Source organism: Propithecus coquereli, unplaced genomic scaffold, assembly GCF_000956105.1.
Source record: "Propithecus coquereli isolate 6110/MARCELLA unplaced genomic scaffold, Pcoq_1.0 Scaffold108, whole genome shotgun sequence".
NCBI lineage: Eukaryota > Metazoa > Chordata > Mammalia > Primates > Indriidae > Propithecus > Propithecus coquereli.
The window spans coordinates 3,354,189-3,377,227 of NW_012134747.1; the positions used below are offsets into that span (position 1 = coordinate 3,354,189).

At 35.2% G+C, this 23,039-nt stretch overlaps 1 protein-coding gene across 1 annotated transcript in view; it reads left to right on the forward strand.

Annotated features, from left to right (window-relative positions):
• Positions 1 to 23,039, forward strand: part of DYNC1I1 (dynein, cytoplasmic 1, intermediate chain 1) — a 277,749-nt gene that overhangs the window by 249,458 nt on the left and 5,252 nt on the right. Inside the window, exons 14-15 of the mRNA XM_012647409.1 lie at positions 7,183 to 7,323; positions 11,458 to 11,583. Coding sequence (XP_012502863.1) covers positions 7,183 to 7,323; positions 11,458 to 11,583 — 267 coding nt within the window. The remainder of the gene's footprint in view (positions 1 to 7,182; positions 7,324 to 11,457; positions 11,584 to 23,039) is intronic.

The window sequence follows — 23,039 nt, forward strand, 5'->3', positions numbered from 1 at the left end:
TTGGATATATGACTTCTTGAAAAAAAAATAAAATTTGTCTAAATGTTATATTGACTCAATGTAGTGAGATCACTAATGTCATATTAGCTTTGGGAGCTGGCAAACATTACCCTAAGCATTTGAGAAATAAGTACAAAGGAGGATTCAAAATGTCATCTATGGATCTGAATTTGTATGTGATATTTTTAAAACTTTCTTTAAGAATTATATATATATATACATATATATTTAACTTATTTATGTCAGTGAGACAGTTTGTAAGCCAGATGCTAGAGTAGAGGTTGACAGTTTAAGGACCAGAGTGGAAATATTTTGCCACTTAACCTACCCACTAGTAAAATGCAGCTTTGCAATTTGATATTAAATAGGTAATAAATAAGCCTGCATATACCACTTTCCTTGCTCGTTCTTCTAACTTCCAAGGCTCTGAGGCACTGATACAAGCACATGTCTAGCTGCTTCTAGGTCTGGTCCCTTCTCACCCCTGTACACCCCGTAATCCTTAATACCAATATCCACCTCTTCCCTCCAGCCTCCAAATGCAGCCTCTAATCCACCTGACCTTTATAGGTATATAGAATGCTTCTTTGTCTAACTAATATCATGTTGGATTTGAAACCACTCAGCCATGGTAGAGACAGGGTTGGGGCAGTAACAACTAAAGAGGGGCTCTTTGGAACCCGCTTACCTCCTTCTACTGTCACGTGATCTTTCTGAGAGCGACTATAAGTCCAGAATGAGGATAACAGCTGAGAGAACAGCCACCTCAATTGTACTAATGAACCAACTTGGCTGACCCAGTTTTGCAGGTAAATGACCCTCTCTGCCCTGCTTTCGCTCAAATAAGCAAGAAGGCAGAACGTACCAAAGGAGCCAGAGCAGTTGTGATGTCTGCAAGAGACAATTCAAAAGAGCATCCCACTCGCTTAGTGTTTTCACAATGGTTCTGTATAGATTTGTGCTATTAAAAAGCCAGTTTTAAAAGAGAACCTTTAGGTGGAGCTGATATTCATAAAAAATCATGCCAGTGCGGGAAATGCTCCTTTTATGAATTAAGCAAAGCTTGTAGCTTTTTCCGTGGCTTTAAACACTCAAACACTAGTCAAAACCTGTGAATATGTATACATTCTTTTATATGGATAATTAGCCTCTTTATTGGTGGCGCCTCCTGGATTAGGAGGATTCTTCCATGCAAATAAGCAGGAGAGGGAGACAGTGTAACAAAGAACACCTTTCATGTGGCTTCAGTACTTATTTAGCAAAACTACATTTATAGAGAAGCAAATGCTGCATTCTTGAATTTCCATAACCTTCTTTCAAATTGTTTTATATTAAGTAATTCAAATTAAAGTTCTTACATATTTTTGATTAATACACACAAACAACAAATAGACCCACTATACGTATTCTATTGAGAATATTTCACTCTAATTGCATATATCTAATTTTGAAAATCTGACCATTATAGAAACAGGTAAAGATATCATGCAGTGATCACATATATTGTTTTAATATTAGCCACAGATTTTAAGATAAATATAGGATTCTTTGTGCATTAGAAGAATCTCAAACTAAGTGGCAAAGTTTTCCAGTGATAGTACCAAATTCATAACACCTCTCTCCGGCCAAGAGAGTTGGTTTTTTGGTTTGGTTTGGTTTGGTCTGTGAGTTTCAGTTTATTTGTTTGTTTAAGCACTTTCTTTTTATGGTAGAAGCATCCACTTTTGTGTGAGCCTGAAGTTTTGGGGTCCTTTGGTGGTTTTCTTAAAGTGATATTGTGGTCTCACATTTTAATGTTTCCTGGAAGAACTGGCTAGCTATTTATTTTAATAACTTCACAGGAACCCACATGACAATTTTTGAAGGACATTTTCTTATTACTCATTGTTTATTATTTTGGTCATCATTTTTCCAAAAAGGATATAGTTTTCAAGGTAAGATTCCATTTATTTTCCTTTTATTTTAGAATTAAAATTTAGAAATTTTACTATTAGTTTTCTGTCCCTTCCCCCACCTACCCACGTAATACCCCTCCCACATTACCCCTCGCCTCCAAAAGGTAGTTTCATTTCTACTAAATCAACTTTAAAAGCTGAAATGCAACCTCAAGAACCACAGTGTTTGGAGGTGTTAGGAGACATTTTAACATAAATCTTCCTACTCATCAGCCTTCAAAACAGTAAATCCTGTTGGGATACCTAGAATTGCCTGATAAGAGGGAAATAAATAATATAGAAGAAAATAACCATTCTATTCTCTAGGTATAACTTTGGCACATATCTGACATTAGAAATAGAAACTTATCTCTTATGAAATCATTTTATAGTTAACTGCAAAAATCTGTAGGTCTATTCATTTTCAGAAGTATACTTATGAAATTGAAGCTCCATGCTAGAGATAAAGTCTTTGTTGTATTAATAAAATGTTGGTGGATGTTGTAAAGTTTTTAATTTTTAACAGATTTCATTATCTGCCTCTCTTATGTGAATTTAATATTCTTTATTCCCTAAGTAATCAAATAGGAGGTCTATTATTACTTCTATAATTTCAATTTTTTTATTAAAAACCACCCTGGTGCATTTGTGTATGTATATTTTAATGAAATTAAAATTTAGGAACAAAACACTGTCATATGGATTCCACAAAATATCAAAGAAGATTGCATTAATTGTAATATGTACCTTTAAATAGAACTTTGGAAAAAACTTTCACATACTTTAGTCCATTCTATTCTTAGTGTAGGGCAACAAAACACATAAATAGAAGTCATATAATCACAAAACTAATAGAAACCCTTGAGGCCAGCTCCAGCCTTCCATCTTACAGATGAGAAAACTAAGATCCAAGGATGTTAAGTGAAATTTCCCCAGGTCTGCAGTTTTCCACTTTTTCCATTACCTTTTCTGCTCCATACTACCTGTGTTATCCGCACTTTTCAGGTAATATAATTGAAGTTCCTCATCCAGAGCCTCACAGACCTTCAGTGAACTGGACCCCAGATCTTTGCCTTCTAACACCATTTTATTCTACTCTCCAGTGCACATCCTGATGTTAATCTCTGCTGCTTAAAGAACCATTCCCATCTTATTTCTAGCTTTCAGAAGAAAAATATTTCCATTCATTTTACAAGGTGCTAAAAAATCCTGCAAATATATGGTAACATCCTCAGGATTATTAATAACAGGCTCAGGAAATGGAATAAAGATTGTGATATTTTTTAACTATTTCTACAAGTTACATAGTATGTGCTTAGTAAATACTGGATGAATTGAATGGGAGAGAAAAGAGTAGAGGTAAGAGATTATATTGTTTTTTCTTTGAGGACTGAAGACCATTGCTATGTTTTATAGAACTCTACAGTTCCAGCAAACAGAGGATATGCTTAACAACTAGGAAAACCTGAAAACTAAATCCAACTTTACCACTTAACAAGTTTTGTGGCCTTGAGAAAGTTACTAACTTTCCTGAACCATAATTTTCTTTTCGGTAAATAACCATCTACCTTACAGAGATTTTATGTGGATTAAATTAGACAATGTATGTATAGAGTCAGGCACACAACAAACACCCAACAATTTACCCTTCCTCGCCCTAGATGTCTGTCTAGGAGGGACTGCTAGTAGCCTGCTGCTCTGCTCTGTTTGAGAGTCAGAGTATTAAAATCAAGCTGGGCTGTGTCTGGATATTTCAGCATTATTGGAACAGCCCTGGAAACTTGACTAACACACAGGGTGTCACAGCTTTGTATCACTGGCATGTGCCACACGTGCAGCAGGTTGTGTAGTGATATAATTTTCCTTTTTCTTTTTTCTTTAACAGTTTGCTGATGCTAGACATGGCATTAAAAAAGGAAACACATAGGTGAAGGGGCTTTTGTCTAGTGAAACTTGACTGTTTTAAAAAACACTTTCTATAATAACATGCTATGGAACAATATTTAGTTTACTAAGTGGCCTTGCGTATTTTGCAGAGTAAATATTTAAAATCGTAAAGCTTCTGTGGCTTTAATATATACAAATGATATTACAGAATTCTTTCTCAGAATCATTGGTCAAATTTGCCCCCACACTCTCCACCTTTCCAAAACTTACAGTGTCCTAAAATCAGTGGTAATATACTGGAAAGCTATAACACGTTGGTGGATCCAGAAATTTATGTCTCATAAATTTAAAAACAGATTCTTTAACACCTGATGCTTTTGATTTCTTTTATGAAATTCATGATATATGTGGGTTTACTATAAAATCTTTTATATTTAGCATTTGAGATAGATTTTTAACCAGGTTTTCAGATTACCCTTTGAACACGAATAAAATAGAATGATAAAATCCCTTTGTTGAAAAAAGTACAATGAATATTCAAAATAGCATTATTGTAAAAATAGCATTCGCCTGTGCCCATAGCTCATGCCTATGCTATACTTGGAAACTAGTGGTTCATAGAGTTCAACCCTCTTGGTACCCTGATAATAAGTTCAATCAATCTGATCAAGACTTTCCCAGCCTGTGAATTTATCAAGGTTAAACAAAGCCTTTGAAAAAATGAGCCCTCCTCCCTTCTCCCAAACATGCATATACTGTAGCCTAGAATTACTTGCACAGTGACTTTTATAATAAAAGGTTCAGGGGGTGAAGTGTGATAAGGAAGTTGGAGAAAGACTAGAGAACAATAGCATTTCAATCAATACTATTAAACATGAGAAACAGCGTTTTCGTAACATGAATAATAGCAGTTATTTCCAGATGTTTAAAAAGTGAAGTCTCCAGGATCTACTACAATTTTGATTAAATTTCTCATAGAAGAAACTACTAAAAGAAAAAAAGGAAAGAAACAGAATGTTAAAGATTAACAGAATAATTTATTAAGGGAATTAATGTGTCAAATAATACCAGGTCTTCAGAAAATTATTGTTTCAAGCTGGATGGTCTTTTAATTGATCAAAACAAGGATTGCAGTTGTGTTATATGTTTATTGTATGTCTGTATGTGTATGTCTATATCTAGACCTCTATGTCCTCAGATATACTATCTGCTGGGTTAATGAGGATAACCCAGAATTGACTTGTTAAAGCATGTACAAATCTTTAACATCCTTTGACTTTAAAGAAAAAATTGTATTTATGTTCTTTAACAAATAGTGGCTGGCTAACTATAAAGTCAAGAATTTGCAGAGGAAATAATCTTCTGCTAAGAGTTAGAATTTAATATTTATCAGTAGTCAGTGAAGGACCAGGTACTCCACACTGTCTTTTTAAAAAAATTAATAAGGAAAAATGATACAATCATGCTATTTTCAGATATCATTGGATATTTAGATTTTCTGGAGAAAGTAGTTTGAATCATCTGGGCCAAACAGTGAGAGGAAGAATGAAGCTACATAAATAGCCAATAAACATATAATTTTAGCTTCAAATCACACTGCAAACATACATATTTTGGCATAAAAGAATTATAGAATAATAAAATCCAAAACTATAAAGCTAATGTCCAGGTAATTATTTTTGATATCTCAATGTCATATATTTCTTTTCAAATTACAACCCCCATCAGATACTTTTTGAATTAAAAATAAGACACATCATGCACACACACACACACACACACACACATGCACACACTCACACACCCACAATGGCCTATCTGAAATCTTTTATGTTGCTTTAATGTGTTAAATTTTTGTTCACATCTAAAATCTTCTGTGTTACTTTAATATATTAAAATTTTGTTCCGTTCTAAGCAGTAATTTTTAACTGTCAAAGCAATATAATTCATGGAAAGAGAAATCACTTATAGTTACTACCTTAACAAATTTTTGCATGAGATTTAGGTTATAGAAGTTTTATTGTTTTTGCACTGAGTTTTCTCACTTTGATTTCCGCAAATGTATTTTGCGCATTTTACATTCACTAAAAGTACACTTTGGGAGTTCACTCTAACATTTGGAGCTTATTCCCTATAGACACATTCTTTGAGCATTCTATGCAGAAAGGATTTGATTGTTCATACTGTATGTTATCTTTTCTTGATCCTATTACTCTGGCCTGTACAGGCATTCAGTGGAACCCAGGAAGAGAGTACAGACAGCTGACTGGATGAAGAAGACATTGGGGGAAAAAACTCCCATTGTTTAGATTTCTGTCAGAGGATATAAGAATACTTAATTTCTTTTATCTCTAGGGCTTTCATTATCATTTAAATTTCATTTTACATTAATTGATCAGGGATTAGTAAAGCCATTATGCAGAAATTAGAATAAGACAAGCCAGATGGAATGAATAATTCATGAAGTCCAATTACGTTTTATTTCTGGTGTACTTTCAAACTTGCCTCTGACTTCTGTGCTATTTTGATGTGACAATATTCACTGGAAATCAAGAGTGCCATTTTAATTTATTGTATCCCTCTGGAGTGGAAGCATTTGCATGCAGTGGGGGTATGCTAACTCATTTCCCCCCAGAACATCAATTTTAGGGATCTTGGAAATACTGGGTGATCTAGAAAATATGGTTCATTTTCTATGGGCACAGCAATGAGCCACATTAGCCTACCTGATTTGGGTGAACTGTCCCCATGTAGAGAAACTAGTTTCTTAGGACCGCGAACTTTGCACCTCCTGGAAGAGCTGTAATCCCCTTTAAAATATTTGTCCCCAGTCCTGCCTCAAAGGAACCGTTAAAATATGAATTTGGTCTAGAGTTGGGCTGGAAACAGCCGCAGCCGTTGCAGCTACAGAGGAGGACCACGAGGTGGCAGGGGCTGCCTTCATTGCGAAGGGTTCGGGCGACCGGGACCGCCGGGGCTTCGGAGCATCCCCTTGTGTCTGAGCCGGGCGGATCACGGCTGGGGTTTAGGCTCCGGGCGTCTCGCAAAGCGTTGCCCGGCGAGAATTCCCAACTAATGGGCAGTCCCGTCCACCTGTCTGGAATGTCTCATGCGACTGTGTCTGAAACCGCCTCCCCCCGCCCGTCCAGGCCCCCAGCCCCTCCAGACCCCCCCCTCCGGTATTTATTTATGCCACTGGACAGTTCTAGTCACATTAAAGCTCCGGTTCACCTTCTCAAGGACTTTCATCTCGGGAAGTTTTATGACACTTTGTGAATGTGCAAAGTTTTTAATTAGGCTCTCTAGACAGCCCGAGGCAGCAGCAGCGCCACAAAGTCTTCACGGTCTCTCTGCTTTACAGCACAACAAGCCGCTCTACTCCTTTGAAGACAATGCAGACTATGTGTACGATGTCATGTGGTCCCCCGTGCATCCCGCGCTCTTTGCCTGCGTGGACGGGATGGGGCGCTTGGACCTCTGGAACCTCAACAATGACACCGAGGTGAGCGGCGGCTCAGGCGCCCGGGCCGGAGGGCTGGGAGGGGGGCGCCGTCGGCCGCTCGCAGTCTCTCCGTCTTTCTCCAAAACGGCCTTTTTTTGGACAGACCCTCCAGTTGTAGCAGGGCTGCTGGCCTCCCGTTCTTGACTACTCTGAAGGGAATTGGCAGATGCATTGGCCCCAGATCACTTAATCCCACTTCAGCTTAAACTGTGGCAGATCCTGGACAATTAACGACCCCTTTTTTGCAAAGAGCAAAACGATACGTGTTCACGCCTTTCCCAATGGGGAAGGACACACAGGCGTTTTTCAGAGCCGTGTTGAAATAACTTTATTGGCAAACACTTGGAAAAGTAAGCTTTTGTGGATACTGATTTTAGATTGGGCTTTTAAAAAGGGCTATTTTGTCAATGTTTGCTATTTGCACGATTTCTGTTTTGAATATATGAAAGGTGATTCTTTGAGTATTTTATGTTTAGCTCTTTTATCCATTTGCTTTTTACCAAGGTAAATATTCCCTGTCTAAGATATTGAACTCAAAGGCAGATTTTAACAATAGTCTCTAACTTTGAACATGTATATCCAACTCAGTATTTTTTTTTTAAAGATTTTAACATGTCACATTTAGAGTAGTCCACAAGTGAAAATACCCATTTTAAAAAAAAAAAAAACAGTTGATTAAATAAACATTCTGTTTTAAAAGCGTGCTATAAAAATTTATATTTTAAAAATTATGCCATGTGCATTTTTCCTTGTTTCCACTCTCTCAGAATTATTGAGGTGCTAATTCAGCTACTTTGTTTTTTTTTTTTCTTCTGTTTTGGGGAGCTTAACCTAAATATTAAATGTCCTTCAATTTTATAAAATAAGATAGTCTCTGCATCATTTCCTGGTTTCTGATTCAGTGAAGTTCTCCATAAATAAGAATGGACAGGTAAGAGGAACAAGTGCTGAAAACTATATGTCAAGTGGAGAACAACAGAAAGGTCTTTTGAAGTGTTTTGAGCAGGAAACAGCTCAGCCTTTTTAATTAGGAAGCCCACAGCTGGAGGACATGAGGAGGAGTGGACTTCCCTAGTATTTTTTTTTTTTTTTGTGGGAGGGGGCAGGGAAATATTCCTCAGGTGTTATTATAGAGTCATTGTATCTTCAAGGACATATACACCTATCTTTTAATAATCTTTCAATTTAAGTCTCTTTCTCCTTTTAGCTATAAGAACTATATGACAAAGATAAGAGTTATGTAATGAAGTATCTTTGAAAATAATCAAAAGGCATGAATATGTGAAATGCCCATGATTTTGGATGTTGAAATGTTTATAACATTATTGCTTTTACTAGAAAGATGTTATTACTCTACATTGTAAGCATTTCCCAAAGTCTTTCATCACTGTTGATTAAAATCATATTGCTTCTGTTTGCTAAGAAACTCACTTAAAGCAACCCAAAAAACCAACGTTTCCTGGATTGACTTAGGAGACCTCTGTATTACAAATCAGGCTTACTTGAGGTGATGTTTAGGTGATAGGCAACTACAATGCGTGGGAAGGAAGTGAATGTTCCACAAATTCCTTAATAATTCCTATGTAACTGTTTTTTTTTTTCAGTCTGTTTTTTAGATAAAATGAAAGTAATACTTCAACATTGTCAAACGTAATTTTTTCCCTCTGCTTTCTCTAGGTATCAAGAGACATCCTCATGAGAGTTTTATAGCTAAACACTTTTTAAAAAATCAATATTGGTCATGCAAACTGCTTAGTTTTGTGGTAAACATGACTCTGCTTTCACAGTAATAGTAGAGAGATAGTGAATCTGACTTAAATCCAGTAATGAACTGAACACTTTAAAATCTTCAAATGATTTTTGCCTTCTAGAAATTTGAACAAGATTTTTCAAATATTTTTCAGATTAAGAATTAGATTTGTTAAAAGAAAAAAACCCGAAAACTAAATTCCCAGTGCAGCAATGTGTTTTGTTGTTATTGTTCAAATTACAATGTTTTAGACCAGGTTTTCCCTATGCAAGGATAGTTCACATTTATCTACCTCAGTATTACCAATTTCTACTGCTTAATGTAATAATTTATGCTATATATACATACGTGTGTGTGTATGTATGTATTTTGTCTTTGTAATTAAAATGGTAGAGCCATGAAGGCTGAAAATATTTGCAAAACCAAAGAGAAGGAGACAGAAAATACATGAATTATTTTTATCATAGATTCATCAGTTTTGAAAGGTCATTACTGATCAAATTAATAGAAATATATTTTGTCAATTCCTTCATGCATTCATTAATTTTTAGCACATAATATAGGCTGTGATAGTTATTTTCTGCTATTTATAATATCTATGAAAAGAGTATTTTAAAAGGCTTAAAATATTGTTTCAGTTTTCAATAGTACTTACATTTCAAATAAATAAAATTCTTAAAAATGTATTAGGCATTATTTTAAATGTCAAAAGATCACCTTCTTTTCAGGATTAATTTTTCGTTTCATTTATATTAAGATTAAACATTTTATTTAATTTTTAAGATTGTTCATAGATAAAATCTGATACTGAATAGAATTAGGTAATAGAATTAGGTAAGCATCCTGTATGATCCTTCTAAATTATGGTGTTAAAAATTAGCTCTGAAGACTGTAGCTGAATCACAGATTTGTTTTCTGAGCAGCACAATAATAATAAAGTGTATTGACAGAATTATGGTCCATCTAAATTCACATTGTTTCAGCCTTTGAAAGGTTTGGTTAAGAATTCAGACTCTAGCCTGCACAGCAGGTACCTTTGTTGTAGAAATTGTATATTTTTAAAAAATAAATGAGCCAGGGACTTTTGGGAGTTTTTTTGTTCACAATTGACATACAGTGATTTAAGCGGGTGAAAGAATTTTTATTGATTTCAAGATTAAGTTTAAACATAGATTCTTACATATGATGGAGTTTTTATTGCTATTTTAAAGATAGGTATTGGGTCAATAATTTCGTATAAACAGATGGTTTCAATTCCCTGAATAACAGAATGCCAGGCGTGCTAAGTCACAGTACATGTTGTGTTCCCATCCTAATGCGACATGTTTATTAGACAGGTCTTAAACAGTGGTATGAGATGATCTTGGTGGCCCTCTTTTCACCATTTTTTTTTCTTTTTGTTTTAACATTTATCTTTTTCTTTCTTAATGGGATGTTGTCATTTCCTATTCAACATTCTTATAGAAAGCTCAGATCTCATCTTCCAACCTTGAAAATAAGAATTTACACAACGAATGATGGAAAAGAGGTAGACATACTAAAATTTCATTTTCCAAATACTAAGGTTCTTATAAATACCATAGGTTCCATTTCAGTGCCTCTAGTTCATTGTAATAATAATTATTATTATAATTATCAGTGTTTTTAGGTTTGGAATGTTTATAAAGAAGATATAAGGCGTTTTCTAAGAGTAGGTGGCTCCATTCTATCAAGATACCACCCTGGGGACATTGTCAAAATTATGGATTGCCTGCCACACCTCACCCTGGTACTTCCAGGCAGAGGAAAACAGAAAAAAAGAAAAGAAAGAAAGAAGGAAAAAAAGAAGGAGAATTTGAGGGTTTTGAAGTTTTTTACCTGCATGCCTTCTTTTCTTCTTGTGATCATTTCCTCCCCATGAAGTTTGGAAGGATCAATACCTACATTAATTTTTCCCTGAAGACTCATATTAATATGACTTTTATTCCACCATACACTCCCCTTTCTGCCTTTTATAATATCCTTAACTTTGATAAATCCTGAAATCTACTAATCCATAAAGCACGACCTGATGGTGAAGTATCCTATTTAGCTGCTGTGTTTGTATGTTGAGTGTACACCTGGCATAATCCAAAGAAATATTTGTCACTCGCTGCCCAGTGACTGTGGAAAAAGACTCTCCCTCTTCTCCTTTTTTGTTAAAATGTCTCTTCTCTCTACCCCTTAATTCAGTGGAGCATATGATTTAAGAACAATGAATCCTTTTCACCCCTGCACAAGGGATGTATATTACTTCATGCACATGAAGGCAGTGGTGACTCATGCAGTTAAACTTATCATTGTCAATTAGTATATTTAAATTTATATTCACAGATTCTTTTTTTCTGCTGTAACCGTTTTGGCAGGTTCCAACAGCAAGTGTGGCCATTGAGGGGGCGTCTGCCCTAAACCGTGTTCGTTGGGCTCAAGCTGGCAAGGAAGTTGCTGTTGGAGACTCAGAAGGCCGTATTTGGATCTACGATGTTGGAGAGGTACATGTTTGTTTGTGCTGTTGTTTTGACTTGTGTATCTACTTTAAAGACCTAGTGAAATTATTGACAAGACCTTGTGGGCTGCAAGAACCCTCTCTAGTGTGTTTGCAAATTTCCATTGACTTCAGTGGGAGTTTGGTGAGACTTCCTTAGGGCCTAATTTGATCTTCTGTCTCCATGCACAGGACACTTTATTAATAATCCAAGGCTCCTTTTAGAGTGCTGTAGAATTCTCAACTGTCTTGTGATGAAACATGGACTTCCCACCAATTTCATAAGAATGAAAAGTTTGCCAAATTTACCATGCTAAAATTGAATTTGGAATTTGTTACTTACTTGAAAAGTCAAGTTTAAACTAATGTGCTCAATTAAAATGTATACTATTTCTCTTTAATTAAAGTGTAGCCAATTAAGAAAACTGAGATTAATCATCATTTTGTACCATTTTCATGATATTCAAAGTCATTATGTGAGATATATAACTCTTCAGTATGTCTTATTACATGATATGTGAAGTGTTCTTGAATATCATGGCACTTGTCAAAGAAAAAGAAACCTACATCTTGTATTTCCAACATCTTCTTGAATTTTATACTATATTTAATATTACATTATCAATTAATTATACTTAAGCTTATCTGTTTATTTTCACTATATGAGAACATGTTGACAAAAGCCTTCATTTCTGATGAGGTTAAAAGATTTTTTCCTTAAAGACAAAAAAATATTGAACTTTCAAGTGTTATGTTATATAATGCTATTTTGGCATAATATGAATCTAACATTGGCATTCCAGGGGCAAAATATACCACATTTGTATGCATAGCATCCTAGACCTACAAAGGACTCTGTGAGTGCCTGGTGGACGGGTTTAGCTGATCACTCTGAGAAGGGTTCTTTATGGTTTCATCAATCAGCATTCTATAAATTTGGCAATCCTAGATGGGTTGTTCTACAATGGAACTTTTGATGACATATTATATACTGCTATATAGTACAGTTGATTATGTTGAAACAAGCTAGCTGGTGTTTTAAAATTCAGCCAGGGACAGAAACTGAATGACTTTAGAGATGGGAGTTTTCTATTCTGGATGCACAATTCTAAGTTAAAAAACAATTTCTTTACTGCATGTTATCTATTTCATTAGACACCCCCTTGACTAGTCCTGATGCCACAAGCAGGATCCTTACAACAGTGACAAAGACTCTGTTAATATATTGACCCCGATGGTGAAGATGCAAAGGGTCTGGTGACTATTGACATAGTTTAGAGTCTTTGGGAAAAAGAATACTCTCTGAGTCAGAAATACTACCAATAGTTTAACTGCAGTATTATCTTCAATGAGTATTCTTTATATTTAATGTATCTTTCTCATGGTCTTTATCAAAATAAAACTATTAAACAGCAATAACAAAAACAAATATTCTTTATCAGGTCATTCCCTAAAAAATAAGACAGCAAAGGAGAATGTAAAAAAATAAACAAAATTTCTTTCTTTTTCTTTGTTTTTTTTCCCTTTCTTTAGTTGGTTTACAACAAGTGTGATTGTGGGAGAGAAATAGACATAAAGACGTGCTCAGAGATGAAATGGCAGAAAATAGATAAAATTTAAAAATTCTTTTCTCTACCTCCCTTGCCTATGCATTATGTCCCTTCGCACTCTTAGGATTATATGCAACATTAATTATTTTAACCCCCTTTCTTGTATTCTAACAGGGCTGAAAAATAGACATAAAGACGTGCTCAGAGATGAAATGGCAGAAAATAGATAAAATTTAAAAATTCTTTTCTCTACCTCCCTTGCCTATGCATTATGTCCCTTCGCACTCTTAGGATTATATGCAACATTAATTATTTTAACCCCCTTTCTTGTGTTCTAACAGGGCTGAAAAATATCATAGTTTAAAAATCTAGTTTTTTTAAAAAAGGGGCTTTTTGAAAAATCTTTGTTAACTTTAATATTGTGTATGTACATACATATACATGCATACACATACATTCACATATACCATCTCTGTGCAATAAGGAAACACGATGTGACATATATACAGAATTTTCTGCAATAAAGTGATTTTATAGCTTATGGACAGAATTACTTGAATATGACTCATATCTTGGGAGTCTATGTGATTTTACAAAAGTTGCTTTGGCTGATATGTGGCTGCTAAAATTTCTTTCTAGGATGCTATCATCATTTCTAAATTGTAAAGTGTTGTTATACTCATATTTCTACTATCGCACTGGCAGGTCAGGCTGGTTTTCATTTTTGCGTTATTGCCCTTACTTTTCTAAGTGATATTACAGACTATAGAAATGTCTGCAACTATAGGCCAGTCTCGCCTATTGTCTGGAGTCTAGACAGCTATAGAAAAATCTCTGTGACATATAATAGGCCTATTTGTAGGGTTGTTTATCCCTACAAATTCACTACCAAGAAAAAAAAAAGGATATACTATTTTATTGAGAGTAGGTAATATTACAATCTTCTAGCCCTTCACTGAATGACCAAAAATCAGGATAGACTTATACACTTGAACAATTCTTTCTGTGTTGTTTGATCATATACAAAGCAAACTCAGAAAAACTCAGACTTAACAAAATAATTTTGTCTTAACTGTAGTTTTTTCCTAAGTATTTTTGTAAGGTATATATTTTTGGGGGGTGAAGGGGACTTTTCTGTTTCTCATTTCTCACCTCTATGCCTTATTCTAAATCACTGAAGACTAAGTCTGTAGAGACACCATGTTAGTAAAAGGGAAAAAATAACTTCCCTATAGCTGAGGCTTAGCACAGCCCATTTCTGAGAGAAGGTACATCCCTTCAAAGGCAAATGCTGCCATTATTGTAATTACTGTAGTATTGTTCACCAGCCTAGAACTGACAGAGCATAACTGTGCTTAGAAGCGAAGGGCACCCTAGTGCCTCTCCAGCCTTCCAAATCACCTAAACTGCTGAAAGCCGGATGGAGTGCTTTCACGGCAAGCTGGCCCATTTGGAATTAGAGGTCAAATCCAAGGCTGGTGCATGACTGACGAGAGGGAAGGTGTCTGAGCAGGAAGCGATTTAAGAAGAATAAAATATGGCATTGAGGACCAAATTGCCAGTAGGCTGTGCTAACATTGTAAGTATTTCAAATTGGTTCTCTGGTCCCTGTTAAAACTGACCTCCTCACCAGGGTCATGCTGGCCTTTGGATGGAACACCTTGCTTTATGGAACCCTCTAGCAAGAAGATGAAACACTTTTAGATGAGCCTTATAATACAATCTGTATAAAAAAGTGAATGGTAGTTTTTAGAGGACACCATGTTGTTTCATTTTCCTCAGTACATTGAATCGATGTCTGTAGGAAGACATCTCCCATTCATTCTCCCAGCGTTGACTTGACTGACACCTCCATTAGGCTGGAGAGAAAGGAAGGGCGGTAGGCTATCTTTGCCAAGGCCCTATTCCACAAGTGAGGCTGGCTCCCTAGGTGTGTGACCTAGGTGCAGCTACATGGGGTCTCGTGCTTAGGGGAGCCCTGGGCTTGGGTTGACACTTTGCTGTCATTGTCTTGCAATTGTTAAAACTTTTTCAACAAAAGGCTCCACATTTTCATTTTTTGCTGGGCCCTGCAAAAAATGGACAGCCAACCCTGTCCATGAGAGTACTGCTCTTAATGCCACTCACAAGGTGATTCGGAAATGAAAAATTAGGGCCTTAACCTAGATCATTGGGAAGAAGGGGAAATCTCTAGAAATGTGGTTAAACATAGTACGTGCCATATAAAACTATTTAAAAATGCCAAATGAGAACAGAAACAATTCTGCATTATAAACATCATGAGGCTCATAAAAATAGAGCTGAAGCCATAGTGGAGATTGTTATTCACCTCCTCATAGCCCTGTTTTGATCATTTTAATTGTAATTTTAACTGAAAATATAATTTGGGGAAAGATCTCTGTGACGCCTACTCCAGTTAGGGTGGAGTGAGACAGGGTTTCTCTGTCCACGCCATTGTCAAGCACTCCCTGAGGAGAGACTTCTGCAACTACCAACGGAGACGTCCCCATTCAGGCCCAGGTAGACTTGCCTTCCTGTGAGACCTGGCACTGAATGAGAATGGCGCTGCAGAAAGTGACTCTGGTGTCACCAGTCACTAACAATCATCTGCCTCATCTCCTGTCCCAGCTGAGGCTGCAGCTGCCACAGGGAGTCACAGCACAGTGCCCCTAAGACTGTGCCCTCCTCTATTATGTACAATTATCCTCCATGACTTTTACGATGATGGCAGAGAGCGGTAGCTGGAATCCTGATTTACTGATGCAATTTATTATGAACTTCTGAAGGGATAAACAGAGGATTGTGTATGCATTCACTGCAATCACCAGATTGAGTTTGTCCATCTACCCCTTTTTTTCTTTTTGTTACATTTAAATGGCAAAGGTATGAGTAATATCTCCAGGCCTATGAGTCAAGAGGTAAAATAGAAAACAGCAATGTCTTCAGGTAGGCCACATGATGCTGTGTTTATATAGCACACATTTTTGGTTGTTTGATTTCAGGATTATATCTGGAAAATGTACACATTTATTTTCGCAGATAGGGGTCTATTTTCTTTGCAGAGCAGGTGCTTAACTCCCATTAGCATAAATGGAAGTTATTCAAATCCAACAAAAGACAGAGAAGACCCCTTTTATTGTTTGGTTGTAATTTTTATTCTAGTCGTGCATTCAAAAGTTACTTAAATAGACAGTGGTTGCGTGCCCCATTGAAATTTTCTGAGATCCACAATGAAACATGACCCTAGCTCTTGAATAAGTTTTGAGAAATCTCCAAACTGTGGAATGCAATCTGTTTTGGCTTATGGGAGGTATCCCATTCAATTAAGTGAAACATGGGTAAGATAACAAGTCATAAATGAACTATAAATATACCTGAAAGAGAGAGCTGTTAATCATTGTTGGATTTTTTTTTTTTCCAAATGATGTGTGAACACACATTTTAAAGAATTAAAAACAAAAATCACTCCCTGCTGTGGCCCCTTACTGAAGAGCAACCTTTCCTATGTACATGGAGGCGATCTTAACAGCACACGGGCCAGTGCATATAGAATTATGCTCGTGTCCTGATGATTGATAGTCAGCTATCTACCTGTCTTTCTTACAGATGTATTTTATGGAAGGCCGCTGCCATTGTTAAGGCTTCAGTGCTGTCACAAAGATGTGGCTGTCATAAATATCCCCTAACAACTATGTTTGCTGCTTATCTGAATTAGTTAGAATGCTGTTTGCAGCTCCAGTTTTGAAAGAAGCAGTTTATTTTCCACCTCCTATTATTTCTTTTTCCATTAACCTCTTCCAGGGAACATTTTGTTTTCAGTTGTGATAAATACACGTAGGTTTCAAATCCCTGATTATATTTTTACAGTGGCCCAGTGATAAAATTCCGAAATCACTTTCAGCTTAAAGTAGGATTTGAAAAATAAAATGGCAACTTGAAAACTATGATTTGAGAGATGGATACATCTTATTGCCCTAGCTGTATTTATTTGGTATCCCATTCACTAATTACCTAAGAAAATATGCATAAATCTTTAAATTTTAATTTTAAATTTTAACTCTTTGGTATCATTTCAGATAGCTTGTTCAATATGACTATTTGGGGGCCAAAAGAATAGTAGCCATATTATTACATATTTCAACAAATATAATACATTCGACATTTGTTAATATACTAAAAGGGCCTTGAAAAATTCTTGAAAAAGAAAAATGCAGATTAATATGAGAGATCAAATATAACTATTAAAAAAATAAAGCATGATTTTAAATGTTCATTGGAATACATTTTGAAGCTGAAATGAAAAATTAAAGTCAAAAGTTTATTTGCAATCCCAGCAGGAAAAATGGCCTATGTAATATACTTTAGAATGATGGCCAAGGTGTTATATATAAGAACTGTTAATAAATGCCTCGAACGGTTTTCATAGCTAACAAGAGTAAGAATAAAAGGAAAGAGATTCAATGAGCCATTTCTCTTGCACTTTAAATAGCAGTTCGATGTAGTAGCATCTGATAAAACTGGAAGTGCTGGGAGTTCAAAAGGGCTTGAGTGACACAAAATAAGTATAATACGATTATGATTTTTAAGTGGGTCACACTTAGGCAATAATTATTTACTTCATAGAACTAATTCGTGTTTCTAGTAGTACAGGGCCTACATCAGTTCTCCATAAGAAGCATGTGCCTTGAATATAAAAATAACTCTCCTCCTTCAGGAAAGGGTGTGCAGAACACAAAATTTAAAGTTAAAGTGAGATGGGTGGAGGATTAATTCAAACAAGAGTTCCTTAATGAAAAAGAACTGCATTTGAAATCAGCCAGTTTAATTATTTTGCTGCGTAAAGGCTGTTGTCCCCTGCTCAGGGCAAGCCTGATTGCATGGCTAAGCTGTGGCAGCCTCCGGATGAGCAGAGTTGGTCTCAGCTTAGCAACGTCTGGTTATGATCGTCCAAAACACTTGTGTTTCTCATTAAATGAGTGTGGCCATAACTTGCTAGATTCTTGAAGGCCTTCGCAAGTACTGGCGTATTCTTCAGTGGATAAACGGTATTATTTTCTTTAGCCGATGCTAAACACTTCCTTTGGTTTACCCTCCATGGAAAAGAAAAGGCTTAGGCATAAACTCTTCCACGACACCAAACACCCAGGTAAAAGCTGAAAATCCAAATACCTGATCTTGTCTATAACATCTAGATAGTTGATGACATAGGAACAGAACATTGAGATTTTCAACTGGACTTTTCAGTTTTTACCTGAATTTTTGGTGTGATAGCCCCAAGGCTGTGGAGTTAAATCAAAGAGCACAAAAGCATATTTGTGTAGGCAGATTTGGGGTGCTAATAAAGTTAATTACATAAAATAAGCCACTTCAAAATAATATATTAATTCATTTCTTTGTCATAATAAATTATTTGTATTTGAAATAAAATAATTTGGGTAAAACATATGACTTTAATTTTAGTGTTAACTTCATTTCTTCCGAGAAAAGTGCTTAATTTAAAAAATGAAAGAAAAGGCACTATTAATTCCAATTAATGCTATAATTATTCATCTTATAGTGAATGTAGAAGCAGTGGCTTTCATTTTGGTAATTATGTATGTAAAAGACTGTGATTACATTAATTATTATATAAATAGTGTGCTTATTCAGGTAGCATTAGTATATGAAAATGGACTTATAGGATTAATATCTTCTTAAGCAAATTGTTTTTCTGAACCGATAGGAAAATACTTGTGACTTTTATACATTATGGAGTAGTTGATTAAATAAAAAGAAAGCCCTAATATCTAATTTTATAAAAACTAAATTAATGTGTGCATAGTAATTTGCAATATTCAATGAAATTCATATGTTCTCATTTTGGTGATAATTGGCCCATGAATATAAACCTTCTGAAACAAGACCCAGTTTGTATAATTAATCATTTTTATGATTCTTCCTTGGTTTCAAACTGTCATCTTCAATAGCAGTTTAGATTCTAAAGCAGTTGTTAATTATAGTGTTAATTTTTTTTATGGCTGACAAAATTGTGTTTAGTTTTAGAATTTCAAAACTGCTAAATTTATCTTGAAAAATTGCTGCTTAGAACAGTAGCCTCAAATCACAGTTTAGAAATTAGAATGTGAAGTTGCTCCAATCATCTGTGAATCTAGATTAACCCTGGCCTGTATAGAAATGAAGTTATTTGTTTCATATATGAGTATGTGTGCTACTATTGGCATCTCTAAAATATAATATGCAATAAAATATCTGCTTATGCATGTTTTCTGTGTAAATATTTATATGCCATGTAGGTTGGACTTGCAAAGTGAGGAAGTGAATGAATCATTATATTTCACTTGTAAGAAAAGTTCACGAGTTTTTGAGAATGCCAACTATCATGACGTCTTTTAAATTGTAAAGCATGAAATACTGATCATGTAAAGAATGCTTAACCTTCTAACATTGTAGAAGAAATTTTGCACAATTACTTTTAAGCTTGTAGATAAAACTGATCAGTGACCCATTCTTAAGACCTTTCTCCTAATGGCTAACCAAGAGTTTCTCAATATTTCAATTAAACCTTTTACGTTTATTGGTCTCAGCATTAAGATCCCTTAGACAGAAAGTGAACATAATAAAAAAAAATTTAATAAATAAAGATAAATAAATAAATAAGAAAGTGAACACCTTCTGGTATCATAAAGACCAGCTACCCTTTTGACAGAAAAAAAAAAAAATTCCGGTTGGCAACTCTCCTTTGGTTATCACATTCCTCAGTAGGTTCTTTCTAACCTTTGGAGCGCCACATCCACAGACATGTACACAAAGTGGATACTTAACAGCTGTCTGATAGAACAGGATAACCCAGTCTAGCACAATGCCTGGCACATAATAGGCACTCAGTTAATACTTGGTGGGTGAAATGAATGATTCATGTGTGAAAATTTGAGGAAAAATTAAGGGAAAGCTTTTGTGTAAAGCATTTAGGATGCAGCCTCCAAGTTGGCTCCAGATTGATGAACAGGAAAAAATTTAGTTAACTATATTTGCATAGAAAAGGATATTTAGAAAGGAGTGCTTATCCTTCTTCCGCAGTCTCTACCCCAGTTTCCCTCCCCTCCTATGCTTTTAGAAGTGAGCAATTGGCCACTAGTGTAATGAAAGTATAACAGTTGATTCAAACAGTTGTCAAACCACTGGAAAAATGCTTCCTTTTCATTGTGCTTTTTTTGGACACTATAGATATGGTAAATCATGAACTGCGTTATAAAAATACCTCTTTTGTGCCCAAACATTCAGTAGGAGGGAATGACATTTCTTTTATTACCTTGGTAAATGTTTGTAAGGTGTTTAGCAATAAGCCTTCTTTTTGTCAAAACTGCTTAGACGCAGTGGTTGCTAAGAATTTATTAGAAAACCTATCGTTAATAATATCAGGAAAAGAAAGGATATATGTTTAGTCAGCTAATATGACAGATCCACTTGAGTCGTACATGCTCTTTCTCTTTCCTGCCATTTTCTTGATCTTTTGTGTTATGGAAAAAGAAGTAATTGATGTATAGAAAGTTTACTTTCCATTATTGCCCATCAGCCAATGTTTTTAGCATTTTCTACATCTTTTGGACAGAGAAATGGATTGTTCCAAATAGTAGGGAAAAAAAAAATAACGCTAAAAGATTTCCAAAGAAAGAGGATGATAAGATTTTAATACAAGCGTGAGCAAGGCCATCCATCTTTAGGTCTTAGTAAATTAACTCTTTCTTCTTTAGCTGTTTGTTTGGGTTTTTTCCCACTACTGGTAAAAACTTCAGAATTTTGCCATGCTTCCTATGATGCTTTTACCATGAAAACAATATTTTTGAAATGCTAATTTCTTAAGATAGCATTTAAAATAAATGGTTTCCTTCCATATTTGCTGGCTTATTGAAATTGATATAGACCCATATTTGTTACTATTTACTTTGACTTTTATGTTCTTCTTTTATTTCTTTCCTTAATTAGGTGGTAATGGATTTTTTAAAAGTGTTGTTCTAAGAAACATGCAGTAAAAATAAACCACTCATTTAAGGATACAGAGAAGAGACCTTTGGCGGAGAGGTCTCAAGCTTCACGGGTGGATGAGGGTTCCCTTAGATGGGATTTTCAGATAAAAAGAAATTCAAAAATAGTCAGATATCATCCAACTACAATAGGTTAGAATGCTGCTAAATTTCACAGAAATTTTAACCAGTTGACTGGTGATAGCAGACTCTACAGAGCAGAGACTAATGTAAGTCTTAACTTTTTCGACTTCTCTGAAACTGCTCTGAATACTAAATGACTCACAGTGTATCGTTTTGTGGTAGAACGCTGTAGCACGCTTACACCCTCTGTATGCTGCATTCCGGCTTGGAATTCTGGTCCGTGGTTTCCTCCACTGTTAACAGTGATGCTAAACTCTCCTGAGAGTTAAATACGGTGGAGCTGTATTTATGCGAAGCGGGTATGCTTGGTTGTTCAGTGGGTGTTTCATTGCTTATTACCTCCCACTTTGCTTCCATCTGTGTGTGTGGCAAAGGGAATTGTCCTAAAAAATACAGGCTTCCTCTGAACACAAATGTGTATTTGTATACCAGTAAGTCAACAATCTCCTGAATTTGGGTGCTATTATAATTGTGCTTTCTAAAAAAGCTTTGAGAGCTTAGAGGGATTTAGCAGTCGTTCTGTGAAAACCGACGTACATTTCCCTGGTTTCTGTAAAGCATGAAAAAGAATATGTATTAATGTGGAAAGATAATTTGTAAGATATCTTTTTAACAGAAACTTTTATTTTTAGATTAACACAGGAGATGAATTGCCACATATCTGTTTGGAATCAGTGGTTAACATAATAGTCCCACACGCTTTTGTTTAATGCTGATGAACCACACACATCCATGGAATATTTATCTTGAAACCTGGAGTCCTGCTCACTTAATTTGTTTGCCATGCTTAATGCATCTGAGAAACCAAACTGAAATTACTGAGTGCTTTTCTAATGTCTTAATTATCCAAGATTAAAAAAAAACCTAAATTAAGCAATGCCCGAGACAGATATTTTTACCATAAAAAGTATTGCACTGGGCTGATAGAAGTTACTGCAGAGAATGCAGCTATTTAAAATCAGCTGCTAGGTACTATAAACCCTTAAAAATTACTAAAAAGTGAGGGGAGTTTGACTGAGGACTTTCAAAATGGTTATTAGCCATGTGCTTATAAAAAGGGACACATGAATGATATTTGTGTGTTTAACCCTGGTTATAAAAAGTTATTTGATTTTTATAACAGCATGTTCAACAGTTACAATTCAGCAGTTACAGATCTTTACAACTTGAGGTAAAAATGTAGAATCCCACTGTAGAAAGCACGACAACAAGGAAATAGCTGGATTAGGATATATTGGTTATATGTGAAAAATAAAAAATATGTATGTGAATGTCTATACATGTGCGCATGTGTTTACTTACAAGGAATGATTATATTTTAACTTTGATTTTTAAATGCACAGCAAAAAGTAACTCTGACAGAATTTTTCTTATGATCTGAAGGAACTCTTTCCCTGCCTCCAGCTCATGAAAGTTAACTGTTACTAAAAGTGTGACTATTTAGGAAATATTCGTGTGAGTTTTTAAGAAAGAAAATGTGATAAAATATAAGGTAAAATTCTAAAAAAAAAAAGCAACTCAATATAGGTGAAAAGAAGAAAATGGAGAAAGAAAAGAAGGAAGAAAGAAAATAAGAAAAAAATTAGAAGAGAGGAGAACAAACATTAAGAAGAAAAAATAGGAACTTTATTTATTCAGGGTTTATATCATGTGCCAAGTACTATGCTAAGCTTATTATATTTTTTGTCTTATTTAATATTCATAACAGTTCTAGAAGATGGGTTTAATAAGTCCTTTCACATAAATGA